At 29.3% G+C, this 23,107-nt stretch overlaps 1 protein-coding gene, 1 long non-coding RNA gene and 1 pseudogene across 2 annotated transcripts in view; 2 read left to right on the top strand and 1 right to left on the bottom strand.

Annotated features, from left to right (window-relative positions):
- Positions 1-6,910: 6,910 nt before the first annotated feature.
- On the top strand, positions 6,911-9,104 carry LOC105115460 (lamin-like protein; annotated as a pseudogene).
- A 6,407-nt stretch (positions 9,105-15,511) lies between these two features.
- Positions 15,512-17,352, top strand: LOC105115458 (cell division topological specificity factor homolog, chloroplastic-like). The gene is made up of 2 exons (XM_011012348.1): positions 15,512-15,806; positions 16,650-17,352. Exons 1-2 carry the CDS (start codon positions 15,711-15,713, stop codon positions 17,151-17,153), a joined length of 600 nt encoding a protein of 199 aa, XP_011010650.1. The 5' UTR covers positions 15,512-15,710; the 3' UTR covers positions 17,154-17,352.
- Positions 17,293-23,107, bottom strand: part of LOC105115459 (uncharacterized) — a 12,230-nt gene continuing 6,415 nt past the window's right edge. The window contains exon 3 of the long non-coding RNA XR_840347.1: positions 17,293-17,376. This is a non-coding gene — a long non-coding RNA (uncharacterized LOC105115459). The remainder of the gene's footprint in view (positions 17,377-23,107) is intronic.

The following is a 23,107-nucleotide window of genomic DNA, read 5'->3' as shown; positions in this document are numbered from 1 at the left end:
TTGTAGTTGAGAGTTACACTCAAAAGAAAAACATAAACTACTGTGAAACATTCTCTCTATTATTAAATAAAGATTCATTTATAATAATAATGGTATTGATAACTCATTTTGATTTAGAGTTATATTAGATGAATGTGAAACAATATTTCTAAATGGAAATTTGGATAAAGAAGTTATATATGAATCAACCTAAAAGTTTTTGTGATGACATAAATAGCCACTTGGTTAACAAATATTATCTTTCTTGTTTTTTATGTAGATAGCATTTTGTTTGCAACTAGTGACTTGGTTTGCTATATAAAACAAATCTATTTCTTTTTCAAAACTTTGATATGGAGGATTTAGGTGAGGTGAAGTCTCTTATATTATTAGCATAAAGATTAAAAAAGACAGGTCTTAAATGACATTAGAACTGTATCAATATTCATATATTAAAAGTTTTAGAAATATTCAAAATTGTGTACCTTTAGTAGCACTTATTATTAAAGGAAACAAATTTAATCAGAATTAATGTTCATAAGGTGCATTGGAAAATAAGCAAATGAGTAACATTCTTAATACATCTGCAATTGATATTTTGATGCATGCACAGGTATATACAAAACTTGATTTGATATTTATAATAGGAATGTTGAGAAAGACTCAAAGCAATTCAAGAATAGGCCATTATGAAGCTGCTAAGAAAGTTACTAGGTACTTATAAGAAACCATTTATTATAAGTTGACTTATAAATATATTGAACACCTTGAGGTGATTGGTTATTCAGAATTGGATTTTACTGGTTACTTAGATAAGAAAGTATACTTTAAGATACATTTTTTTTTGGTCAGAGGTGATCTTAGATTTCATTCTAGTCTTAAAGTTGTTGGTTACATATCAAAACTAGTAAGATTATATTATGATAATTTAACTATAGTTTTTTTCTCTAAGAATAATAATAGTGGAAGCCAAAAGAAGCATATTAATATAAAATATCTCATCATGAAAGAGAAAGTGAAGGAATATGAAATGCTTATTGAGCATATTAATAGCGATAAAGATTTTATAGATTGTATGGGTTTAGCTAACTCATTTGATGTTTGACTTTATTTTTTTAGCTGATTGTCTAGATTTTTTTCTATTTAATTATTATACTCTCATAGCATAGATCCTAAATTTGATGGGTTATCCTAAATGACTCATATTTTTTTAATTAATTGTTTCTTCAATTTCATCCTTTAATTTTGATTTGATTGAAAATTAAGCTTCATGATTTATTTTATTTACTTTTCATTAGATTATTCTTATCTCATGACACAATATTAATGCTTAATGGATTAACCCGAGTTAATTTGAGTTTTTTTTAGTGTCTTTTATTTAATTAGTTTTTTTAAAATTTTATCATTCAATATTGGGTCAGTTGGGAATCGAGTTTTATAATTTATTTTGATTTACTTTTTATGATAATATCTTGGTCTTAAGATTAAAGTCACGAGTTTTGACATTTTAACCCTAGTTAAATCATGTTTTTCTTTTTTCTTTCTAAGGGATTATATTGGTCTCATTATGATCCAAATTGCGGGTTAACCAAATTGACTCATTTTTTACTCTTTTTTAAATTGATTTTTTTTCAATTTCATCAATTAATATTGTGTTTAATTGGGAATTAGGCTTCATGATTTTTTTTTGTTTATTTTTCATTAGGTTATCATGGTCTCATGACTCGGTAATAATGCTTAATAGTTAACTCGGGTTAACTTGGCTTTTTTTTTTATGTTATTTTTTTAACTAAGATTTTTACAATTTTCATCATTCAACATTAAGTCCTATAAGAACAATTGAGAATTATTTTTTATAATTTCTTTTTACTTTTTCTCTATGAGATTATCTCAATCTCAAGACTAAAGTCATAGATTTGACAGGTTAACATGAGTTAAATCATGTTATTTTTTTATTTTTTTCTATAAAGTTATTTTAGTCTAGTGATTAGGTCATAAATTTTTTATGTTATTTTTTATGTTATTTTTTAATTATTTTTTAATCTCATCCTTCAATATTGGGCTGACTAGGGATTGAAATTTATAATTTAATTTGATTTGCTTTTCATGGAGTTATCTCAGTCTTATAACCCGGGTTGTAAGTTTCACATGTTAACTCGAGTTATTTTTTTAGGTCCCTTTTTAATTGATTTTTTTTTAATTTCATCATTTAATATTGAGTTGATTGAGAATTAAGCTTAATAATTTATTTTAATTTGTTTTTTATAGGGTTATTATAGTCTCATAACCTGAGTCATGAATTTGAGACGTTAACCCAGGTTATTCAAGATCAATCTAATATGTTGTTATTTTAATATTAAGAAAAAATATCATCTTAAAATTTTGTTTTGTCAAAATTTATTTTTATAGGTTGTATTAATTGTTTTGAGATTAGTAAAGTCAACTAGGTTACATAGAGTAAACCCTCACACGATTTAATTTTTTTCTTTTAAGAAAAAAACCATTAGCAATATTTGAATATTTTTTTATGCTAATGAAAAATTTAACTTCACCAACAAAGAGTCAATCATCTAGTTAAACACTAAACTATGTGCAGTGTGTGTAATTGAAAGCACTAAATAGTAATAACCAAGTTTAAGAGAAAAAAAAAGTACAATTATATACTAAAGCTATACAAAGAAAAGATAAATAAAACATAATATGACAAGACAAAAGAGTACCCTATTTTCTCATAAAAAAAAAGACAAGAAAAAGAAAGCCCCAAGCTTTTGATGTTAACATTAACATTAAATCACATAACCACTATTTATGTTTAAGACTGGAAAAGTATTTAATTTTTAGAATATATTTAATTAAATGTTTGTTCAAACAATGTTTTTTCGGGCTTGTTTTTGAGTTTTAATTAGGATTAGGGTTTGTATTTGATGTTAGGGGTTTAGTTAAGTTTAAGGATTGAATTTAGAATTTAGGTTTAAAGTTTGGGTACAGATTATAATAAATTTCAAAATAAAACAACTTTAGGATTGATGTTTTGAAAATGTACAATATTTTTAAAAAATGCCGGTCCTAAGATAGGTTTTTCTTTTAACAATGATAAGTATTTAAAAATATATTTTATTAAGATTTTATATAATCATATTACATTTAAAATATCATTAAATTTTTTAATTTAAACATATTTTATAATAACAAGTCTAAAAATATAAGATATTTTTAGTTTATGGTATATGTTGGTTTTTAAATGTAGGTTTGTAAAAAAAAATTCACAATTCAGAGAATTGATTGATATATTTAATTATTGAAATTGAGATTTATGTAAAGAGAAAAAGATAGGGCTAGGATTAAATAACAAATCCTAGTTGGGCTGGTTCTATTTAAATTGGAACATCATTTGGTTTTTAGGTTATACTTGAAGCTATCGACCTTAGATTCAGGTTTGGTTTATCTTAAGGGAAAGTTAAGATGTAGTTCTAAAACATTCATGAAGAAATCAAGACTTAATAATGTGTTTTTAAGTACAAATCTTAGTAATAAAAAAAAATTGAATCTATTTCGCAACTAAAATACTGTTCGATGTTTAGTCCATATATGGAGTTCTATAAGCCCAAAAAAGCTCATTGTTTTCTGTTTGGAAAGTTAAAACAATTACCTATAATTTTATGAAGACCATCCGACACAATCCAAGAAAGGTTTGAACATGAAAATTCAGAATCTATCAGAATTGTGCATTTTGTCAAATTTTATAACAACAATCATTCTGGTGTTTTTCTAAACTGGAATGGTTGTTCCAAGTATACAATGTTGAATCAAACTATGCATTGAGATCTTTTAGCAAAATTTGAATTAAGAATCTTCAACTTGGCTTTTTGGCAACATATCAAGTTCTATATCTTTTGTGATTGGTAGTGTTATACCTTAACTTTATATTTCTAAAATGATGATTTATTTTGTATCTTTACATTAACGAGTTTATTTATTGTGGTGATTTTTTTTGTATTTTTACAGTGATGAGTTTATTCATTTTTGTATCTTTTTAATTTGATAGCTTAGCTTGGTGAGTGAAAACATTCATTTAGAAAATGATGAGTTTCATTCCATCTCGGTATCACTCCTAGTAACATGCACACAATCACCTTTAAACAAAGTTGCTAAAAGGTATTTACTCATAGTTGTCACTCGATATGTTGTTTGTGTTATGTTGTAAATTATCTTTTAAAATACAAGATTTTTTTTTTTTATCAAAGCAACCCATGAAAGTAGATCAAAAAAATATGCATGCATTGCTAATGCATTTTTTAACAACAAGAAAAATAAAAATAATAATTCAAAACGTGTTTTTTTAAGATAACGACATGTTAGATTAACCTAGGTCAACTTGGATTTAGACTTCGAATACATGCCTAGGTCATTGACCCAACTTAACTTAATTATTTTATTTCTTTTTAATTATTTTTTATTTAATTATATAATAATAAAAATAGATGCTCATAGAAAAGTAACCAAACATTTTAAAAAAGAAGAAGATATGATAGGCTGGAGAAAAAGAATGCTTGCTAAAATTAAAAAAAAATATAAATATAATCTTACTAAAAAATAAACTAAAATTTTCATGATATTTTAAAAAATTATGCAACAAACTAAAAGACATGAGGTGTTAGGTTCACTAGTGTTCATATGATGAGTGAACCAATGTGTTTTTTTATTTCATTTTTATGTTTTTTAATCAAGCCCTTTTATAGTTAATTAAAAGATATTAGGTTTGAAATTATATAAACATTCAACATTTAAAGATAAAGAACTAAAATTAAAATAAAAAAAATTTAAGATTAACTTCACATTAATAATATTTTTTATTTTATTTATTTTTCAGTCATTGAGTTAAAGATAGGAAAGAGAAAATCTTTAGAAAATGATGTAGTTATCGCTTTGCCATAATCTGAATATCAAAATAGATGATCTTTGTGTCAATGAGTTTTTTTTTTTTAAAGAATTTTAATAGATGTGATTTTTCCTTGTAAACATTGTGGAAAAAGTAGAATAGATTTGATTTAGATCTAATATACTACCATCTCAATATTAAAATAATATATATATCATCTTGAAATTTTATTTAAAGACAAGCTATGCTTTTTATTGATTGTTGATGTTGTTTTTGGATCTACCTTGTTGATTAGATCACAACAAGATAACTCTCACATGATTTAGTTTTTAAACAGTGATATGTAAAAGGTCAGGCCGAAAGATTTTAAAGTTGATGCATTGAGGGTTGTTTAACAACAATATCAAATAATTATCAATAACTTAGATGTGTTTTATTATGTTCAATTTTTTTAGATTTGACCTACAACATAGCACGACCTATAACTAGTGACAATTAAAATATATTTTTAATTATCTTAAAAAATTAAAAAATTAAATTTATATAATATATATTTAGTTATTTATAATAAAATAATCTTAAACTTAAAAAAATAAAGGAAAAAAATGTTGTGCACAGGCTTAGAGGCCCAACACGTTTGGCCCATTGAAGTTAAGCTTAACATAGGGGCATTTTAAGAAAGGACTATGAGCATGCTTGACGTAGGGGCCCAACACTCTCATCTTTTTTTTTTTTTAAGGAGTATGTAGATGACCTGTCTTTTATAAACCTATTTTTCAAGTACTAGAGAGGTGAAAGGAAAATGATGAGTGTTTTCTTATTCAAAAAATTAATTTTTAATATAATTTCACTTGAAAACACCTAAAAGAAACTCTTATAACCTCAAAAAGGAATTCCTCAAATAAAAAAAACCCCAAAATCAGTTAAAAAACACATAATTAAGTGGGAAAAAATCTTTCTCAATCGAAATCTACTTTTTCCAATAACTTAGAAATCCAAAACCACCTTGATGACATTTCTGTTATTAAAAAAAACTCTTTAATATTAAATTTAACTATTTTTTTAATCGGCACCCGCCAATCACTTTCTCTGTCATCCATCATTTTCTCTCTTCTCTTTAAAATTCAAGAATTGAAAATTGAACTAAATAAAATCTAGGATCAAAATGTTTAATAGGGAAATTAAAGGACCCAAAGAAAATTTGAAAATATCCTAAAGCAAAATTGAGTAAAAAGGTGTTGACACCATTTTATTTTTCAAAAGGAGCTCCTATGTTTTTTTGTTTCAATTTTAGTCACCTCATTTGTAGTTTTTTTCAAACAATAAAATTAATTTTTTTATAATATCGAGCACCAATCTCTTTTTTTGAAGATTGAGATAACCACATTAAAACATAGATTGAAATAAATTATCAATTTTAAAACCTAATTAACACAACGTTAAAAGATAAAATTAAAAAAAAATAAATTGATGACCAAAGCAAAAAAAAAAAAAAACAGATTGTAGTTGGCACCAAAGTTTTTTAGGAAAAAAAATTGTTACTTTTTTAATCAATTTTGCTTCCATTATTTTTAATCTCTTAATTCAATTATTTTTAGTGAAATCAAACATCAATCTGATATCATGATTATTTTTTAAATGGGAATAACATCATAAAAAATAAATTAAAAACTTTAAATCCCTATCAACACGACATTAAAGGATAAAATTGAAAAGAAAAAAATTCAATGACCAAAGTGAAAAAACAAAGGACAAAAATGTAAAAAAAGAAAAATATTGTGTGACTTGCATAATGTTTCACCTCAAATGTATATAGAGCATTGCTTTCTTTTAGTTTATTTTTTATTTAATAATAAAAAGCTAATTAAGGACAACTTGAATAATTAATTTTTTTATTAAAATTGTCACATTTTTTTTAGTTCTTTGAAATTAACTCAATTGAGTTTAAATCAAATTTAAATGGATTTATCAAGTAACTAAAAATTAGCACTATAATTTAACATGTCAATGTCTTTTCTAACTCAACTTAAAATTTAAACTCAAACTCAAGTTAGTGTTTGAGATGTAAATTTCTTAAGTCAAACTATAAAGGTAATGCGAGTTTAATAAACTTTATGTTAGCTGATATAATCTAAGATTAGCTAGTTTAGCTTGAGAATTTTCAGAATAAGTAATCAAAGATGACTGTGAATTGCTAGAAGCTTACAAGAAACCTTTTTTTTTACAAGCACCACCCGCAAAGCAAAGCCAAGAAAATAAACATCAAGCAAAGAAAGACCTATAATGACACAACTCAAATTCATTAGCTAGCTAGAGTGGACTACAGAAAGAGAAGAAGTAATGGAGAGAAGTGGGTTTGGTTCATCAATGGCAGTGCTTGTTTTTGCCATGATGGTGATTGTATCTGAAGTGTCTGCAACTAGATGGACAGTTGGATCCAACATGGATTGGACAACTAATGTCAACTACACTATTTGGGCTTAAGACAAGCACTTCTACAATGGTGACTGGCTCTGTAATTACAAATACTCTTTCTTGCATGAATCTAGTTTCAAATCTTGTTTATGCTTCGTTAACTGGGTTTCTTTTCTTCCTGTGTGCATGCTTTTGCTGTTTTGAGTGAAGGGTAGTGTATTGTTTTTTGATTTTCACTTACTTTGTTGGTCTTGGAGCTAGATGGGTAGATCTATAAATGGGATACCTTTGGAATTGGCTTATAGTTTTCAAGTTTTGAGCTTTTTCATTCTTTGTTGGATTAAGCTTCTAGTTTGCATTTCTTTAGGATATTCTTGCCTGCAATTAAGAGCTAGTTTGTTCTTCAAATATGGGTGTTAATTAGCATGTCTTTTCTCCTAATGCCCGTAATTCTTAGCTAAATTCAACTTCTAAAAAAATTCTAAAGAAATCTAAGTGAAAAACTGCATAGATTGTTAATTTATTTCATTTCATTTCTATCAAAGGCTAATGTATATTAAATTAATGTTTCTTTTACGTTATTATAGCATGCAAAATTTAATTATATGATGACCAAAATGAGATTCTTATTGGATTTGATTAATCTTTGGATATATTATTATTTGTACTAAAATGAGAGCATAAACTTTGTCAAAATCCACACTCTAATTTAAGCATTATATTCAAGTCCAAATTTAGGGCTGAACTTTTACTTTGGCAATCTTTGCACATAGCTAGTTCATCTAGATCAAGTTTCCTTCAATTATACCTAGACATAATAGATTCATTTAGAATAATGAAGGTCTATGTTTTTACCACGCTGTGTAAAGTAGTCTTTGATTGCTGCTAAGTTTAGTAAGTCAGACCTAATTCGAATATAGCACGATACCCCATATTTTCAGTTCCATGGCTAGAGATAAAATATTACATTTTTGCCCTGTTGATACTACTAGCTAACGGCCATGGCTAAAACAAAACAATAAGCTTTTCCATGATTAATGAAACATACCCTAAAGTTGCTATTAAAGAGTATTCCTTTCAAATACATGATTGCTCTTGTTTTCCAGTTCTTGTATCGTGCGTGGAATTTAGTCATCTAATTCCCAAAAATTAAACTTGATTTCAAAATTTTCCCAAGTTTTTGTGTAAGATAGGAACCAAATGAATGTGTAGAGGTGAACAAAATAGATTTTGAGTCATGCAACTCTGATCATCCTCTTCACAATTTGACCAGGGGAGCTGGAAGAGATGTGGTTCCATTGAATGTCACTCGTAATTACTCTCTCATTAGTGGCAAGGGGTTTTGCTATGGAGCCATGAAGCTAGTTATCTATGTAGCAAACCCACCTCCCCCTCCCACCGCTGCCCCACTGAACGAGAACAGTGTCTCTTCAAGTTCCATTGTCAAATGCCAGTATGTTCTATCAACTGTTTTCGTCATTGGTGCACTATGAGATGCATTTGTCTGGTTTTGGTGGCCCTATTGTTTCAGCATTTTCCATGTATGCTATTTTCAACATTTCTTTCAACCAAATTGTAATAGGAAATTAAGTCTTTTTTAATTTTTGCTTTCTTTTTGTTGGGGAGTTTTTTTTAATTTATGATAGTTAACCCGAGATTGGATGCCTTGAAATGTAGGTTAATCCAGGGTTTTGGTGTTTGTGTTTTTTAATGTGTTGAGCATGTTCATTGAAACGTTAAGGCATGTTTTATGCTTTATATTGTAGAGCTGAGATACACAAATGGTGGTAATACTAGGTACTCAGTGTGTACTAACTATATAACTTGCGTTCCTGAGTGGGCATCAATTCCAATTGGTTTTTTTTATCTAGTTTTGTTGAGTGTATTTGAACATAAACCAATTTCAAGAGTTTTACTTAGTGAGTCATTTCAAATAGCTACGATCATTAAAAAATTATCACTATTTTAAAAAGACTTCAAGAATTATAGTAAGTATAAGCATGAGGAGATATGATTTGAAAATCTCATTTTAAGGCTAAGAATAGAAAAAGACAATAAGTTATCTGAAAAAAAAAAACAACTCTTTTAACTATCCAAAATTATGAAACAAATAGGAAAGTTCTATAACAAGAATAATCAAAAGAAGAAAGGAATTTCCAAAAAAAAAATACTAGTAAATGCTTTGATATGAATGATATGGTTCAAGAAAATGTTGAATAAAAAAGTTTAGATTCTAGCATAATTTTAGTTTTATTCAATCAAGTATAGTTCTCAATCCAATCATTGAATCGAGCTAAAATGTTATCAAAAGTTTTTAGAGGTCTTGTTTTATATCTAAATAAAATTTTAGGTTAATCTGATATCAGTAAAACCTTGCGATAAGGTCCAGAAGCTATTGCGAAGGATTTGTATTAGTTTTCTAGTTAATTTAGAATTTTTTTTTTATTTTTAAAAAACTCTTTTATTATTTTTCAAGACTTGTTTATGATGTTTTTATCTCATATTAATAGGGCTATTTAGCGTGTACTTAGGTTTTTGTTTTACAGTTATGATGTTTTGAATAAATTTATATTTTGCATGACACAATAATTTTTTCGTTACTAAGATAAAGATCAACAATTGATTTATCAATGTATAGCTGACATTGTGGTGTCTTTGCATGCTTTGAGTTCTTGTTCCACTATAAATAATGAGTCCAAGTTCTTTTCCAATACACTTAGTTTTTAGATCCATGGTTATATCTAGGTCAAACTTTCTATAAAAAACCTAAATTTCAGCTTTTTTGGGTTATTTGTCTATTTATTATGAGTTTTTGGGTCTTCATATCCACAAGCTTCACATCAATTGGTATTAAAGCTTAACTTAAAAAATTAGGTTATATCTTCTTTGTTTTTGTTGTTTAAATTTGTTTTCGCATATATCTTCTTCTTGTTTTTCTTTATGTCTTGTTTTAGGTATGATTTGGTTAAAGTTCTATTCGGTCAATTTTTTTTTTTGTTATTGTTTAGTTTTGCCTTAAGGTCTTTTGATAAAAAAAAAAGTATCTAATGTTTAATTATGTCCAGAATATCTATTTAGAGTTTTTTTTTTTTTTAAATAAACAAGATCGCAAATTCAAGTTTACAAGGGTATACTCATCTACGTTTGATCTCATCAAAATTAGCTGGGCACTTATAGTTTCAGATTTAAGATTTTAGGTTAGAATCCCTATTCTATAGTGTTTTTATATCATATATTTCATGTCTTCTATCTTGGTTTTCTACTTGTGTCTTGTATTCTTAAAGGGAAAGGGAAGAAAGAAGAGTTCTCACTCAAGAATGCAAAGACCTATTCGATATGGTTGAGGTTTTGAGGTAAGAATTTGATAAGTTAAAAGAACTATTCTATGAATTGCAAGCTTAAAAGCAAGAGGAGAAAAAACATTAAAAGGATGAAAGAAAAAAAAACCGCTACTTTCATACAAAATTATTGGAGGCAAGTGTTGGCAAGAAAAAGCTTTGAAAGCTTAAACAAGAGATTTATAAAACATCCTTCATACCTATTGGTAATTTAAGGATGAATCATCTTGGACAGGGAGGGGGGGAGAGAGAGAATGATACAATCCAAAAAAAGTTGAATGAAGAAATTTGGATTCCAGTGTAATTGTGCATATTGTTCAGTTTTATTCTATTGAGCATAATTTTTAATCTAACTATGAGATTGAGCTCAAATTCTAACAAGAGTTTCAATACATATTTTTCTACATTGACTTAAATTTTTAAGTAAATTAGGGTTCGGTAAGGTCTAGCAATATATGCTAGCATCTGTATTATAAATTTTTTTATTTGTTGTCTTTTGACTTTTGTTATTTGTTGGCTTTTGACTTGTGAACTTTTTATTTGAACATTATTCATTTTCTAATGCAAGAATATTCATTAGCTAATTTTGGGACTTTTTCTAGTTCTATAAGGAAATTAAAGAGCAACAAATATTGTCATCACTCAATTTTTAACACTCTATTTTTGTATATATTTTGAAAAAATTATAAAAATCCAAAAAATATCTTTTTAGTAAATCCATTTAATTTTAATCATTTTATTATATTCTTTATTTTTATTTAATTATTGTGCATTAAAAATAAATCATGAAAATCATAAAAAATACAAAAAAATCTAAAAGAAACAAAAATAAAAAAAATACATAGCTAGGGTTGAAATTGGACCAATAATCGAGTATCATCGGCAAAAATAAGGTTTGGGAAATTTTAGGTCATATTAAGGGTTGAATTGAAGAAGAAATTGAAGAAATAGATTAAAATGGTTTAATTTGGCTAAGATTGAAAGGAATTTGAAGTTTAAGGATGAATTTGAAATAAATAACAAATTTAAAAAATCAATTAAAGGTTTAATTGAAAAACAAATGAAGTTGGGATTCAATTAAGCTTAAAATGATGAATTGAAGAATATCAACTAATATGAAAATGAAGGAAAATTTCAAATACGTAGAAGAATCAAGTTGAAGTTTTGGATGGAATTGTGATCCTAATCATACCTTATTATACCCAAAACTAAAAAAACAATGCAGATTCAAAGTCAAATTAAATAATTGTTAGATGAATCTTCATAAAAATTAAGTATAAAGACTTAATTAGATTTTTCATAAGCTAATTTGATTTAATTATGGGTCAAATTAAAAGATTTAATTAGGTGTGAGAATTTAATTATACTTTTAATAGGTCAATTTAATTTTGTTAGAGACTTAATTAGTAAAAAGTTAAGTTTGGAGCTTAATATGTGCTTAATTGAGAAAACTGGAATTTTAAAGGGCCAAACTTAATTTTTACAAAGTCAATTGATTGAAATCAAGATTAAATTGCAAGAAATTCAAAGTTTAGGGTCAATTAAGAGTTAAGTTAAAGAAATTTATAACCCCTCACCTTTTTAAAAAAAGACACTAAACTTTGAGGATTTAATTCAATTGAAAACAAAGGGTGAAATTAAAGCAAATTAAAAGTTTAATGGTCAATTGAGGGTTAATTTGCATAAATTCAAAACCAAGAACAAAAATCAAAGGCGCTGAATCTAGGGTTGATATTTGAGTTTGACGAGGTTAAAATTGCATAAAATTAAAAGATCAGAGTCATTTAGAGATGTAATTAAAAGAAATTAAAATTCAAAATACTAAATTAAACTTTAGTTAAATCCCTAATTAAAATCTTAAAAACATCAAAATGATGTCATTTTATTTAAATGAAACGATATGTTTTGATCAAAGTGGTTTGTTTTGGTACAAAACGAGGTTGTCTTGTCATCTAGCAACTGTTTATCATCTTCAACCTTTTGTACCTAAAAAACTACTCAAGTGACTACTTTTCAAGAGCATTTAATGCCTCATTTCTCCATCAAACCAGACAAACAAGCCACCACTTTGATGGCCTGACATTATACTACACCCCATCGTAATTTTTGCTGGCTACTTGCCTTTGCAACCACTGCGGCACCTTTAAAAAGGCTAACCCAATTAGCCTTTAGCAACCAAATATTTGTAGTTCATAATGATGACTTTGAGGTAATAATTGAGACTCATCTCGTTTGAATAAAAATCCAAAATTTGTCTTTAATAAAGACAAGATGTCCCTCTTTTACCCCTTATAAACAGGGGTGAATTTTGGGCACTAGATAACAAGAAAAAAGATTGAAAAGTGAGTAAAAAACTATTTTTTTTTTTTGCAATTTCATATGTAAGCCTTATTCTATACCCTCACCAATACCAATCTCATTCACCAACATCTGTACATCTCCTTCACTAACTCATCATCTCCATCGCAAGCTTCTTCCTTTTCCTTTATACAATAACCTCCAATAATGGTGTCATGAGTAACTCTAGCAGTACCTCAGCTACGCCAATAATGATAACGACGCTTCTCCACTATGGCAGGTAACCACCCCCTTCCTCCTATAATTTCTTCTCTTATATGCATGCAGGACGTGAATTAATTCAGGTCCTGCAACTGTTGGGTTGAGCTTGAGCAGAGGCAAAGATAAGCTGAACCCATTTCAGCCTAGCTTGTATAGTTAGGCTAGGTCCAGCCCATTCTAAAAAAGGGTTGTCGGGCCATTAGTCGATGTAATCGAGCTAAGCTTGGGCTTTGAGCGCAAACAACCCATCCAAAATAATAATAATAATAATAATAATAATAAAGCTAAAAATTTTTAAGGACCTCTTTAAAGTCATTTGTAGGCCCGTCACATATTTTTCCAACAATTTTGTCTAATATCAGGTTATAAACTTACACTGTAAAATATAGATTCGATATAAAAATATCTTATTTTTCTCTGAAATCTTAAAAATGAACTTCCATTTCAAAAAAAAATAAAATTATTTTCATACATAAATTAAATCCTAAAGCATTTTCACGAATATTTTCTAAAAAGGATAAAATCACATTTTTATCATGTTTTAAAAATGCAAAATAGATATCATAACTGATTTATGATTATCTATTAGGGTTTGAATAAAATATAAAAAATCCCATAACAATTAGTTTGTTATTTGGAGCGTTAGAATTTAGCTGTAGATTTTAATATTTAGAAGTACAAAATTACACTGTAAAGTATTCCCTCAATTCTTAAAGATACAAAATAAAAAATAAATGCGATGCTAAATTTGGGATTTAGAATGATTAGGATGTTATCCAATAAGGTAGGACTTCCTCACGAAGAGATATCTGCTTTGAAATTTAAATAAGACCAATAGATAGAGACATGACCTAGAAAAAAAAACAACAATCAACAATGCAGCTTACCTCAGGTAAATTATATTGGGGGTGATACATCTTTCATTTGCATAATTAGTCCCTTTACATAGATTCTCACAAACCATTAGGTTTTCTAGTGATCATAATATTAGTTGACGATTCTTGAACCCTATAATAATAACTTTATGATTAAACCCAAAACCTACTCTTCAATTCTAAAAGGCAACTTTACAATGCGATGACGTGCATGTCATGACACCACATATAATAGAAAATCCAAAGCTAACTAGGAATCCATAAAATACATAGAAACATCACATAACAAGGTTGGTCGGAACTGATACAAAATTGGTAACCTTGTTGTTGAAACTTCATGGCCCAAATAAAGGTAGATTAAACCCCTCTTGCACATAGATTAAATGTATTAAGGCCTACTGTTGATGCTTCAAAGGATACCCAAGTTCAGCCTTAGTCGAAATCCAAAACTTACTTAACCAGCCCATTCATTACCTTTACTTTGAACCTTGTGATGAGCCAATTTAAAACGTGTAATAGGTCATTGATGTTTGTGGGCTGATCCATATTAATTTTTTTTACTAGTGGTTTATATGGATTACCGTTAGAGGCTAGACACTTGAATAATTTGTGGTTTACGACAACTCAACCTTGAAGTAATTATTTAAAGTTGACAAGAACATATAATATTTAGGTAATCTTCATATAACTCAAAACAATTCTAAATCTGTCTAATAAAATCTTGGGATTCTTGAAGATTTTTTAAATTTATCGTTTTTTACTAGGTATATGTGTTTTGAGAAATTCAATAATGCATCATTCCTCACAAGTCACAAATAAGTCATAAACATTTTTACGAAAACTTATTTTAGATTTGACCCGATCCAAGTCTTGAGGAGGGGCAACCCGTAAACTGACTGATTAATCCATGTTTTTATTTTTTTTAATATAAAATAATATCATTTTAATAAGAAATAATCCAATTCAAAATAAAACTCATCTCTAGCCAGGTTTAGGTCAACAAATTGTAGGATTGACCAATTGAATTGATCGGGTTTTAAGTGCTCTTTGGAATTGCATTCCAAACGATATTTCATGAAAATTTGTAAAAAAATTCTTAATTTTTTTTTTTTAATATTTTCGGGCTATTTTGATGTGCTAATGTTAATATTATTTTTTTTAAATAAAAAAATATTTTGATGTATTTCTTAATAAAAAACACTTTAAAAAATAACCGCTACCATATTTTCAAACACTTTCTTAAGTTTTGTTTATTTTTGTGATGTGATGTGATATAATATATATTTTTAAATTATAAATTTTAAAAGCGTCTAATAAATCAATATTTATCATAGTTTTGCATATGATACTATCACTTGAAACTTTAATTAAAAAAATATGATTTTTAATTTTTAAAAAATCCTAACCACAAAAGACAATCAGACGAAAAAGAAAAAACAAGCGACAAAACCCCTCGAACACCTTCGACTTGATATAAGAATTACAGCTAACATCTCGTGTCGTGTGTGCGAGCTACCTTCTATCCTCCGCTCTCTTGCTGCACTTGAGGCTGAAACACCGTTTTAGCAATAAAAAAGTATAAACCATACACAGAGAAAAGAGTGAGAGATTTACTGAATCTGTGTTCATTGTTGCTAAGAACTGAAGGGCAGAAAAAACTAAAAAATGGCAATGCCTGGGTATCTTTTTAGGTTCTCTACAAATGCAGCATTAATGAGTTCCAATCTCCCTTTTGGAAGCTCCATTTCTTCATCCTCCAAGGTTGGATCCTTTTCCCATTCTTTTTATTTTTTCTTTCTAGCTTTCTTAAATTTACAGTTTCATGCGAAATGGTGAATGCTTATGTTTGATTTTGTGCATACCATCTGTAGTACTTGTTAGTAGAAACAGCCTAATAGAGTACCAATAAGGTCTAAGAAGACACCTCAAGGAGCCTTCTAGGGTTTTGCTTGGCTTCAGTTAATACATTCCCCATTTCCAAATTGGGTTTTTGATTTTACACTCATATGGCTATTTAAATTCTTTATTTTCTTTCTATCATTTTGTGTAGTCTTTGTTTGGATTTTGGAATGTGTTGCTAGAAAACAGAATAAGCTCCCAAATTGTCTCCCTTTCTTGCATTCATTCCTACAACTAATTGCAGGCTAATTATTCCTATAATGAAATTTATGATTGCAATTATCCATTCATACTGCAATATTCTCTCCACTGTTGTGAGTACCACCACTACTGCTGGTGCTACCATCAGCATAGGAATTGTGTCCTTTTCTACTAGTTAGTTGGCATTACTTTGCATAGGAATATAGGAACCATGTTTTATATTTTCAATGCAGCAAGTAGCACTGAGCTCTATCCAGCACACCTATTAATGTCACTTCTATAAAGCATATGGCCAAATGGTGCTCTGTTGTAGCATATACTTCGCTTTCATAACATGAATCTTGGACCTTTACTGTTGTTGTATTTGCCTTTGATCGATCAGTTTAATCTGGACTAATGTCATGCCCTTGAGATGCTTATGGTGAGGAGTGTAGAAATAAACAAAATGAACGGCAGATGGATAATCTATGAGTCTTTATTTTAATACCTGATTGCTTCTTGCAGGTAGGATTTAAGGGTCACACTTGTGTAGGATATACTAGCTCGTCCTCCAGTGACACCAAGTGTTATCGCAACCAGTCTTTTGGGATTACTGGGCACAATGAGCTCATTACTGAATCTGTAAGGCAAGAGGCTGAGGGCTTTCTCCTTAATGCTATGAACATGAGCTTCTTTGAGCGTCTAAATTTGGCATGGAAGATATTGTTCCCATCTTTTGCAACAAGAAGCAAGTCAAATGCAAACATTGCCAAGCAACGGTTGAAGATGATTCTCTTCTCTGATAGATGTGCAGTCACTGATGAGGCAAAACAGAAGATTGTGAGTAACGTTATGAATACTCTATCCGATTTTGTGGAGATAGACTCACAGGATAAAGTCCAGCTTAGTGTCTCAACAGATTCAGATTTGGGGACCATCTACTCTATCACAGTTCCAGTCCGGCGTGTTAAGCCTGGGTATCATGATGAGGAAGATCTTGAGGCTAATATTCAGTACAAGGGCACCTGAGAAAGATCTGGCTCTCTTGATGTTCAGTGTTCTACATTCCAGACGAGAAATATCAGTAAAATCTATTTGTTTGATTTCTTCTTGCTAATGTCACAAGTAGTGATTTAATCCTGTCTATGCTTGTGTGGGAAACAGTGTTTTTGTAGATAGACCAATTTTGTTTGATTAATTTTTGGATAATATACTGTTAGGGAACTAGCAAGTTATTGCCAAATGAGAATATCTGCCGTAAAGTAGAGGCCATAGCCTCTCGGCACATCGTTGAACCTTCTTTCTTTGCTTCTTTTTTTATTTACAAGACATTATCAGACACCATTTGTTAGCATGCAGAATGACTTGATGAAAGCATATACGTGCAACCTCCGCAGAATGTTACACATATAGCTGATTCTCACAATCCTTATTTCAGCTATAAACTTGAGTAGTTTGATCATCAGAATAAGGAGAACCAGGAAATGAATTCGAAAAATAATATATTCCATGTATTCTCTCCAAATCAATCTATTTGCGGTCTATGTTTTTAGCGATACAAAAAGAAAGAGAAGGAAATATCTGATAGAACAAGCAGTACAAACACTAAATATCATTATCTCTATGCTCTTAGTGATATAACTAGCTAATCCCTTGGGTTTCAAAAGAACAATGATATATTCCTATATTTTTATACTTGTTTGTAACTCCATACATCCTCCCAATACTTTTTCACAAAATTTTAATTGTTTTTTTTTTCCAATATTTACTTTTTTATTTTTATTGAAATACACTATAAATAAAATACCTAGCATGATATTTAAATTATTATTCAATTTTAACATAGTTTTTTAATAATAATGTTATGTGTTTTTATGGGAATATAAAAAAAATACCCTTTTCAATTATTATATGCCTATATGCAAAAAATAACTATTACTTTTTTTTTTTGGTAATTCAAATCATTATAGTTCTGCCAAAGCTTTATTTTCTTTATTATTTTTGCTTTTTATTCAATGAACAATGTTACTAATAAAAAACATTATTGTAAGAAAAAGTTATATAAATAAAAAAACAATTTTGATGGAAAAAAATATATTTATCCTTAATAATTTTATTCATTATTTCTCCAATGAATATCCATTTTTATTATTGTATAATTATATAAGAAAGAATCCAAGAAAAAAAAAGTTATTAAATCATGTCTATCATCTAGGTAACAAGATTAATTGGTTGATCCTGATTCAATTCAAAACATTATTATTTTTAATTTATTTTTAAAATATCAAATAAAGTTTCATTCAAATTAATTGAGTTATAAATACACCCATGAAATTAACCAAATTATATCAAATTGATCCATTCTTATTTTAATTTGAAATCCGATCCAAATCAAATTACAGATAAACTAATCACAACGTTAATTAGTTGGATAAAAATAAGTTTAATGATATTATTAAAAAGTAACGCAAGTACAATTAAAACAACTAAAAATATGGGAGTAGGTTTAACTATTCAATAATTAATTACATTAATATATTTTTTTAATTGATTGATAACATATTTGTTCCATGGATGAATTTGTTGGAGCGCGGGACCATGTTTAAAGGTTGTGGATTGGGTTGTCACTTGGAGTGCTATTTTAATTACATCCATTAAGTTCTTATTAAATTTTATTATTCACGATTGAGATTGATTGTGAGTTAAAATGTGTTAACGGAATCTTGTTTCATATGTCTAGCCATAGATCTTTTATAATCTGGGTGCCCTACCTCCCTAGATACATTCATCTTTTAAAATCAGATGCGATGTAAATTGTTGAGAATTTAAGTACATATGTAACTCGCGCTACTTTATAAATTAATCAATTTTTCTCTGTCAACTTGATTATTTTTCAGTAACATCTAAATAATTGAATTATACAAAAAACAAAGTTGAAAAAGCTTTAAAACCCCTTTGACATAAGCAAAATGTTTTTTTTTTGTCATTTTTAGAATAATTTAGTAATATAATACGCAACAAACATATAAAAATATTAATTAACCATGTTCTTTCTTGTAATGACTAATATGTTTCATGGAAAAAAATTCTCACCCTTAAATCCAAGTTAAATGAGTTTTTTATTTTAAAAAAATAATAATTTTATTGTGTGAATCCACAGTGAAATGTAAGTACGTGAACAGTAAAAAAATGAGTTCTTTGAACTTTTTTGAGGTCATTAACCCACATTAAGTTATTAAGTTACGGGTCGGGTCATTTTTTCTTGAATACGTGAATCCCATACGTGTGCTGCATGACTAAAGAGAAACTTTAGTCAAAAGGGGGCCGACCTTGGGTGGAGGTCGCTGGGCCAAACTGCCTTAGGTGGAGCAGGTTGGGGACTGTTTTGTGCACTTCGACAATAAAGGTAGGGGTGATGGGAGTAAGACAATATGTTGGGTGTCTTGGCTAGTGGACAAGCTAGGGGACAACATGTTTTGGGAGTTTGGATGTCTTGACGATGGGTTGATCAGGATGACATATTCGACAGCCGATACACTGGGTTCAGTTGAGGAGCCAGAATCGTCTTTGAGGATGGTTTGGTGCATTGTTTTGGTGGGAAGGCAGTAGGGGCATTTCTGTGCATCTTGATGATGGATGAATCAGGGTGATGAAGACAGATTACTTGGTCATTGTTAGAAAAGCATGGTTTGGATTTTCGGTGGACGAAACATGTAATAAGGTCTGAAACAGTATGGTGCTGTTGCGTCAATGAAATTTTATGGGGCTGATGAAGTATCTTGGGTTACGACAGCCTATGAAGAACAGGTCAGACGAGTTTTAATGCTAGGTTGCTATATATTGTTTGTTTGAGCAGGTTTAGTTGGGAACTCAACGAAAGAGCTTGAATTTAAGACTTTGTTAATCACTGAATGTGTTGTCTCATTTGATTCTTGCATGTTATGCATATTGAACAGTTAAGGGATAGTACATTCGTGTGGGAGTTCATATGGTGCTTTGAAGTAGTTTCGTATGGTGATGTTGTTTGTGAGAAAAGGGATAGAAGCCTTGAATGCTGGAGGAAGTGTCTAAACTTCATGAAAACAGGTTTGCAGGTTGATGAATTGGCATGTGGGATTACTAACGAATGAGGACAACTTGTGTGTGACTAAGGAAAGTTGCATACGAATTCTAAAGGAGCATGATAGTATGTGACATTGGAGTGTGGAGTGTTGTAGCTTTGTTAGTGTCCATATGAGATTGAGGACATTAATCTTGATAACTTTGAGTGGGACTCGAAGGTTGGTTTACCCTATGGGATACAAACTGGAACCAAGAGAAGGCTTGATCACAGCTTGGTTTTGGTAGGAGTTAACAAAGGGAATGTCAGCTTGGTATCACAAAATCGGTGAAATACATTGATTAGTACTTAAAAGTTCAATTTTTTTAAAGGTTTTATATCATTATTTTGCACTTGAAGTATCAATAATTCTTAACTAAAGCATGTTTTATAATAACAAGTCTGATACTATAGGATACCTTAAATCTATAGTAAATGTTCATCTTAAATGCAGGCCTATCACATAAATTAAATGATTAATTGATGAGTTTAACTACTGAAATTGAGAAAACAAAGAAATCATGAAGTTTAGAAAAGAGATGTTGGTTCAGTTCAAACTAAAATACTATTCAGTCATTGGGTCATATTTAGAGCTGTAGAACTTGGATTTAGTTCTGCTTTATATGGATAAAAAGCTAAGATATAGACCTAAAACTTTTATGGGAGTCCAAAATTTAATTCTGCTATTTAGAAGTCCAAATCTTAGTAACAATGGAGAAGTTGAAATCTATCCTGTAACTCAGATACTATTCAGTATTTAACCCATATCTCAGGTTCTAAAAGTCCAAATGCATCGAATTGTTTTTGGTTGAAAAGTTGAGACAATTTCCTAGAACTTTCATAGGGACAATATGTTTAAATTCTGATGTTAGCAATGATATTTTATTCAAACAAGAAGATAAAGATTGTCACCAAGTCAAGATGTAGCCACCCACTCAACAATTAGTCATTAAATCAATAGTTCTAAATTTTGGCCTATAAAAGTAGGATATTGCACTGCATTTAGGCATCTTGGTTTCTAGATCAATATTATTTCCTTACTTGCTTTCTTTCTTTATAGTTTTAATGTTCTAGTTTTATTTCACATTATAGTTTTATTAATATCTTGTTTATGCCTTTCATTTCCTTTACTATACTTATATAATTATGTTCTCATCTTGTTTATTTATGTTTCTTTTATTCATTATGTTTAGCTAAGTTTATTATGTCAAGGTGAAAAGGTTTTACTAATGGTATTAGGATAAGTTTAATATAAAATGAATATGGACTTCAATGCTTATATCCTAAACAACTTGCTATTAATATGTCTTATCATTTTTATATTATTAATTCTTAATACCTTGGTTGTTAAATGGTTAATTTAGATTTATGTTGGATAACACTTAGTATAATAAATGATTGATCCTTCATAGCTAACCGTATGGTATAACCTACACTTGTGCTATAAAAGAAACTTGATTTGTTATTAACATAAGTTAGCATCATGAATTCCTGATAATATTTAAAACTTTAGTGTTACTTAAATAAGATAATTAATATAATCATGTTGATAATTTATAATGAGCTATTAATGACAAATCATCCGATTGAAACCTTCTTTGTATGTGGTTTCTAGTTGAATAATAAAAAAAGTTTATATTATACTTATTTGCAATACCATTAGTGGATTCTTTAACCTTGATAACTATTTTTATTTAATGTTTAATCTTTACATAATCTTATATCTCAAAGTCCTCCTCCTCATCATCATCATCATTACATCATCATTATTTATATAGTTAACCTCCTCGTGGTTCGACCCTGGTTTTGTCGGGTTATTTATTACTTCGACACTCCTGCACTTAAGAGAAAATATCAATTTTTTGGTCGTGTCAAGCATTTTGGATGAAAAAATGGACGAGACTGAGAGGTTGTGTGTGGGAAATCTTGAATTGTGAAAACTAGTACAAATTTAGGGCAGAGGTGCTTCAGACTTGGTTTGACGAGGATATCGACTTCTTTTTAATGAGGGAGGTTTGTCACACGGTTAAAATTCATCAAGGAGTAGGCTGATGAAAAGTATTGCTGGATAGTAGCTATGAGGTAGCAGCTCGTGTGACAGTAGTAAAAATATGCAGAATATGTGTGCTACAGCACGCAACAGCTAACGCAGCAGTATGCTGATAAGAGTTGGGGGTTTGGACATTGGATTGCCCAAGACTTAACGAAATAGTGCTTGGATGACATAATGGGAAAGTGGAGAATTCAGCAGCACTAATGAGATCGGTAGTGTTGAGGAATTCAACAGCATCTATAAAATCGATAATAGGGGCTGATGATAAGTCTGGACAATAGACAATCCTAGACTTGACATAAACATTACTAATATGAATGATAGCATGCATCAACAGTGGCAACGTGCATGAACGTTGGCAGAGTCGGTAGCAGTATACGTTAACGATTCGGTAAGGCATGAGTTGATGTTCGATAATAAATCCTAACTTCGACAACAAATGGTGCAAGGCATGCAAAACAGTTATGCTGGCAGTGGGTAATTAGTTTGTGGAAGAACATGTCAATGCAGTTGCAGCAATTTTAAGAGCAGTTATCGACAATTATGGCAGTTTCTTATGTGGGGAAGAAGTGGCCAAAACATGAGATAATGGGTGCTCCACCCGTGCTTAGGGGCAGTTTCTACTTGTAACTTTTATTATCTTGTAAATAGATAGGCTGTAAAACATGTAGCATGCAGAAAGCACATAAATATGTATAACACACAAGATGGACTTTGTGTAATCCTTTAGTTAATGAAAAGGTTGGGACATGTTCTTATAATTTGCTGTGTTGTTCATTCTGTTCATATTCCTTTATGTCATTTCGCTTGCTTGTGACATTGAAAGAGTGC

The sequence above is a fragment of the Populus euphratica genome, unplaced genomic scaffold (genome assembly GCF_000495115.2).
Source record: "Populus euphratica unplaced genomic scaffold, PopEup_1.0 scaffold707.1, whole genome shotgun sequence".
NCBI classification, from domain to species: Eukaryota; Viridiplantae; Streptophyta; class Magnoliopsida; order Malpighiales; family Salicaceae; genus Populus; species Populus euphratica.
This window is presented reverse-complemented; position numbering and strand designations above follow the sequence as displayed.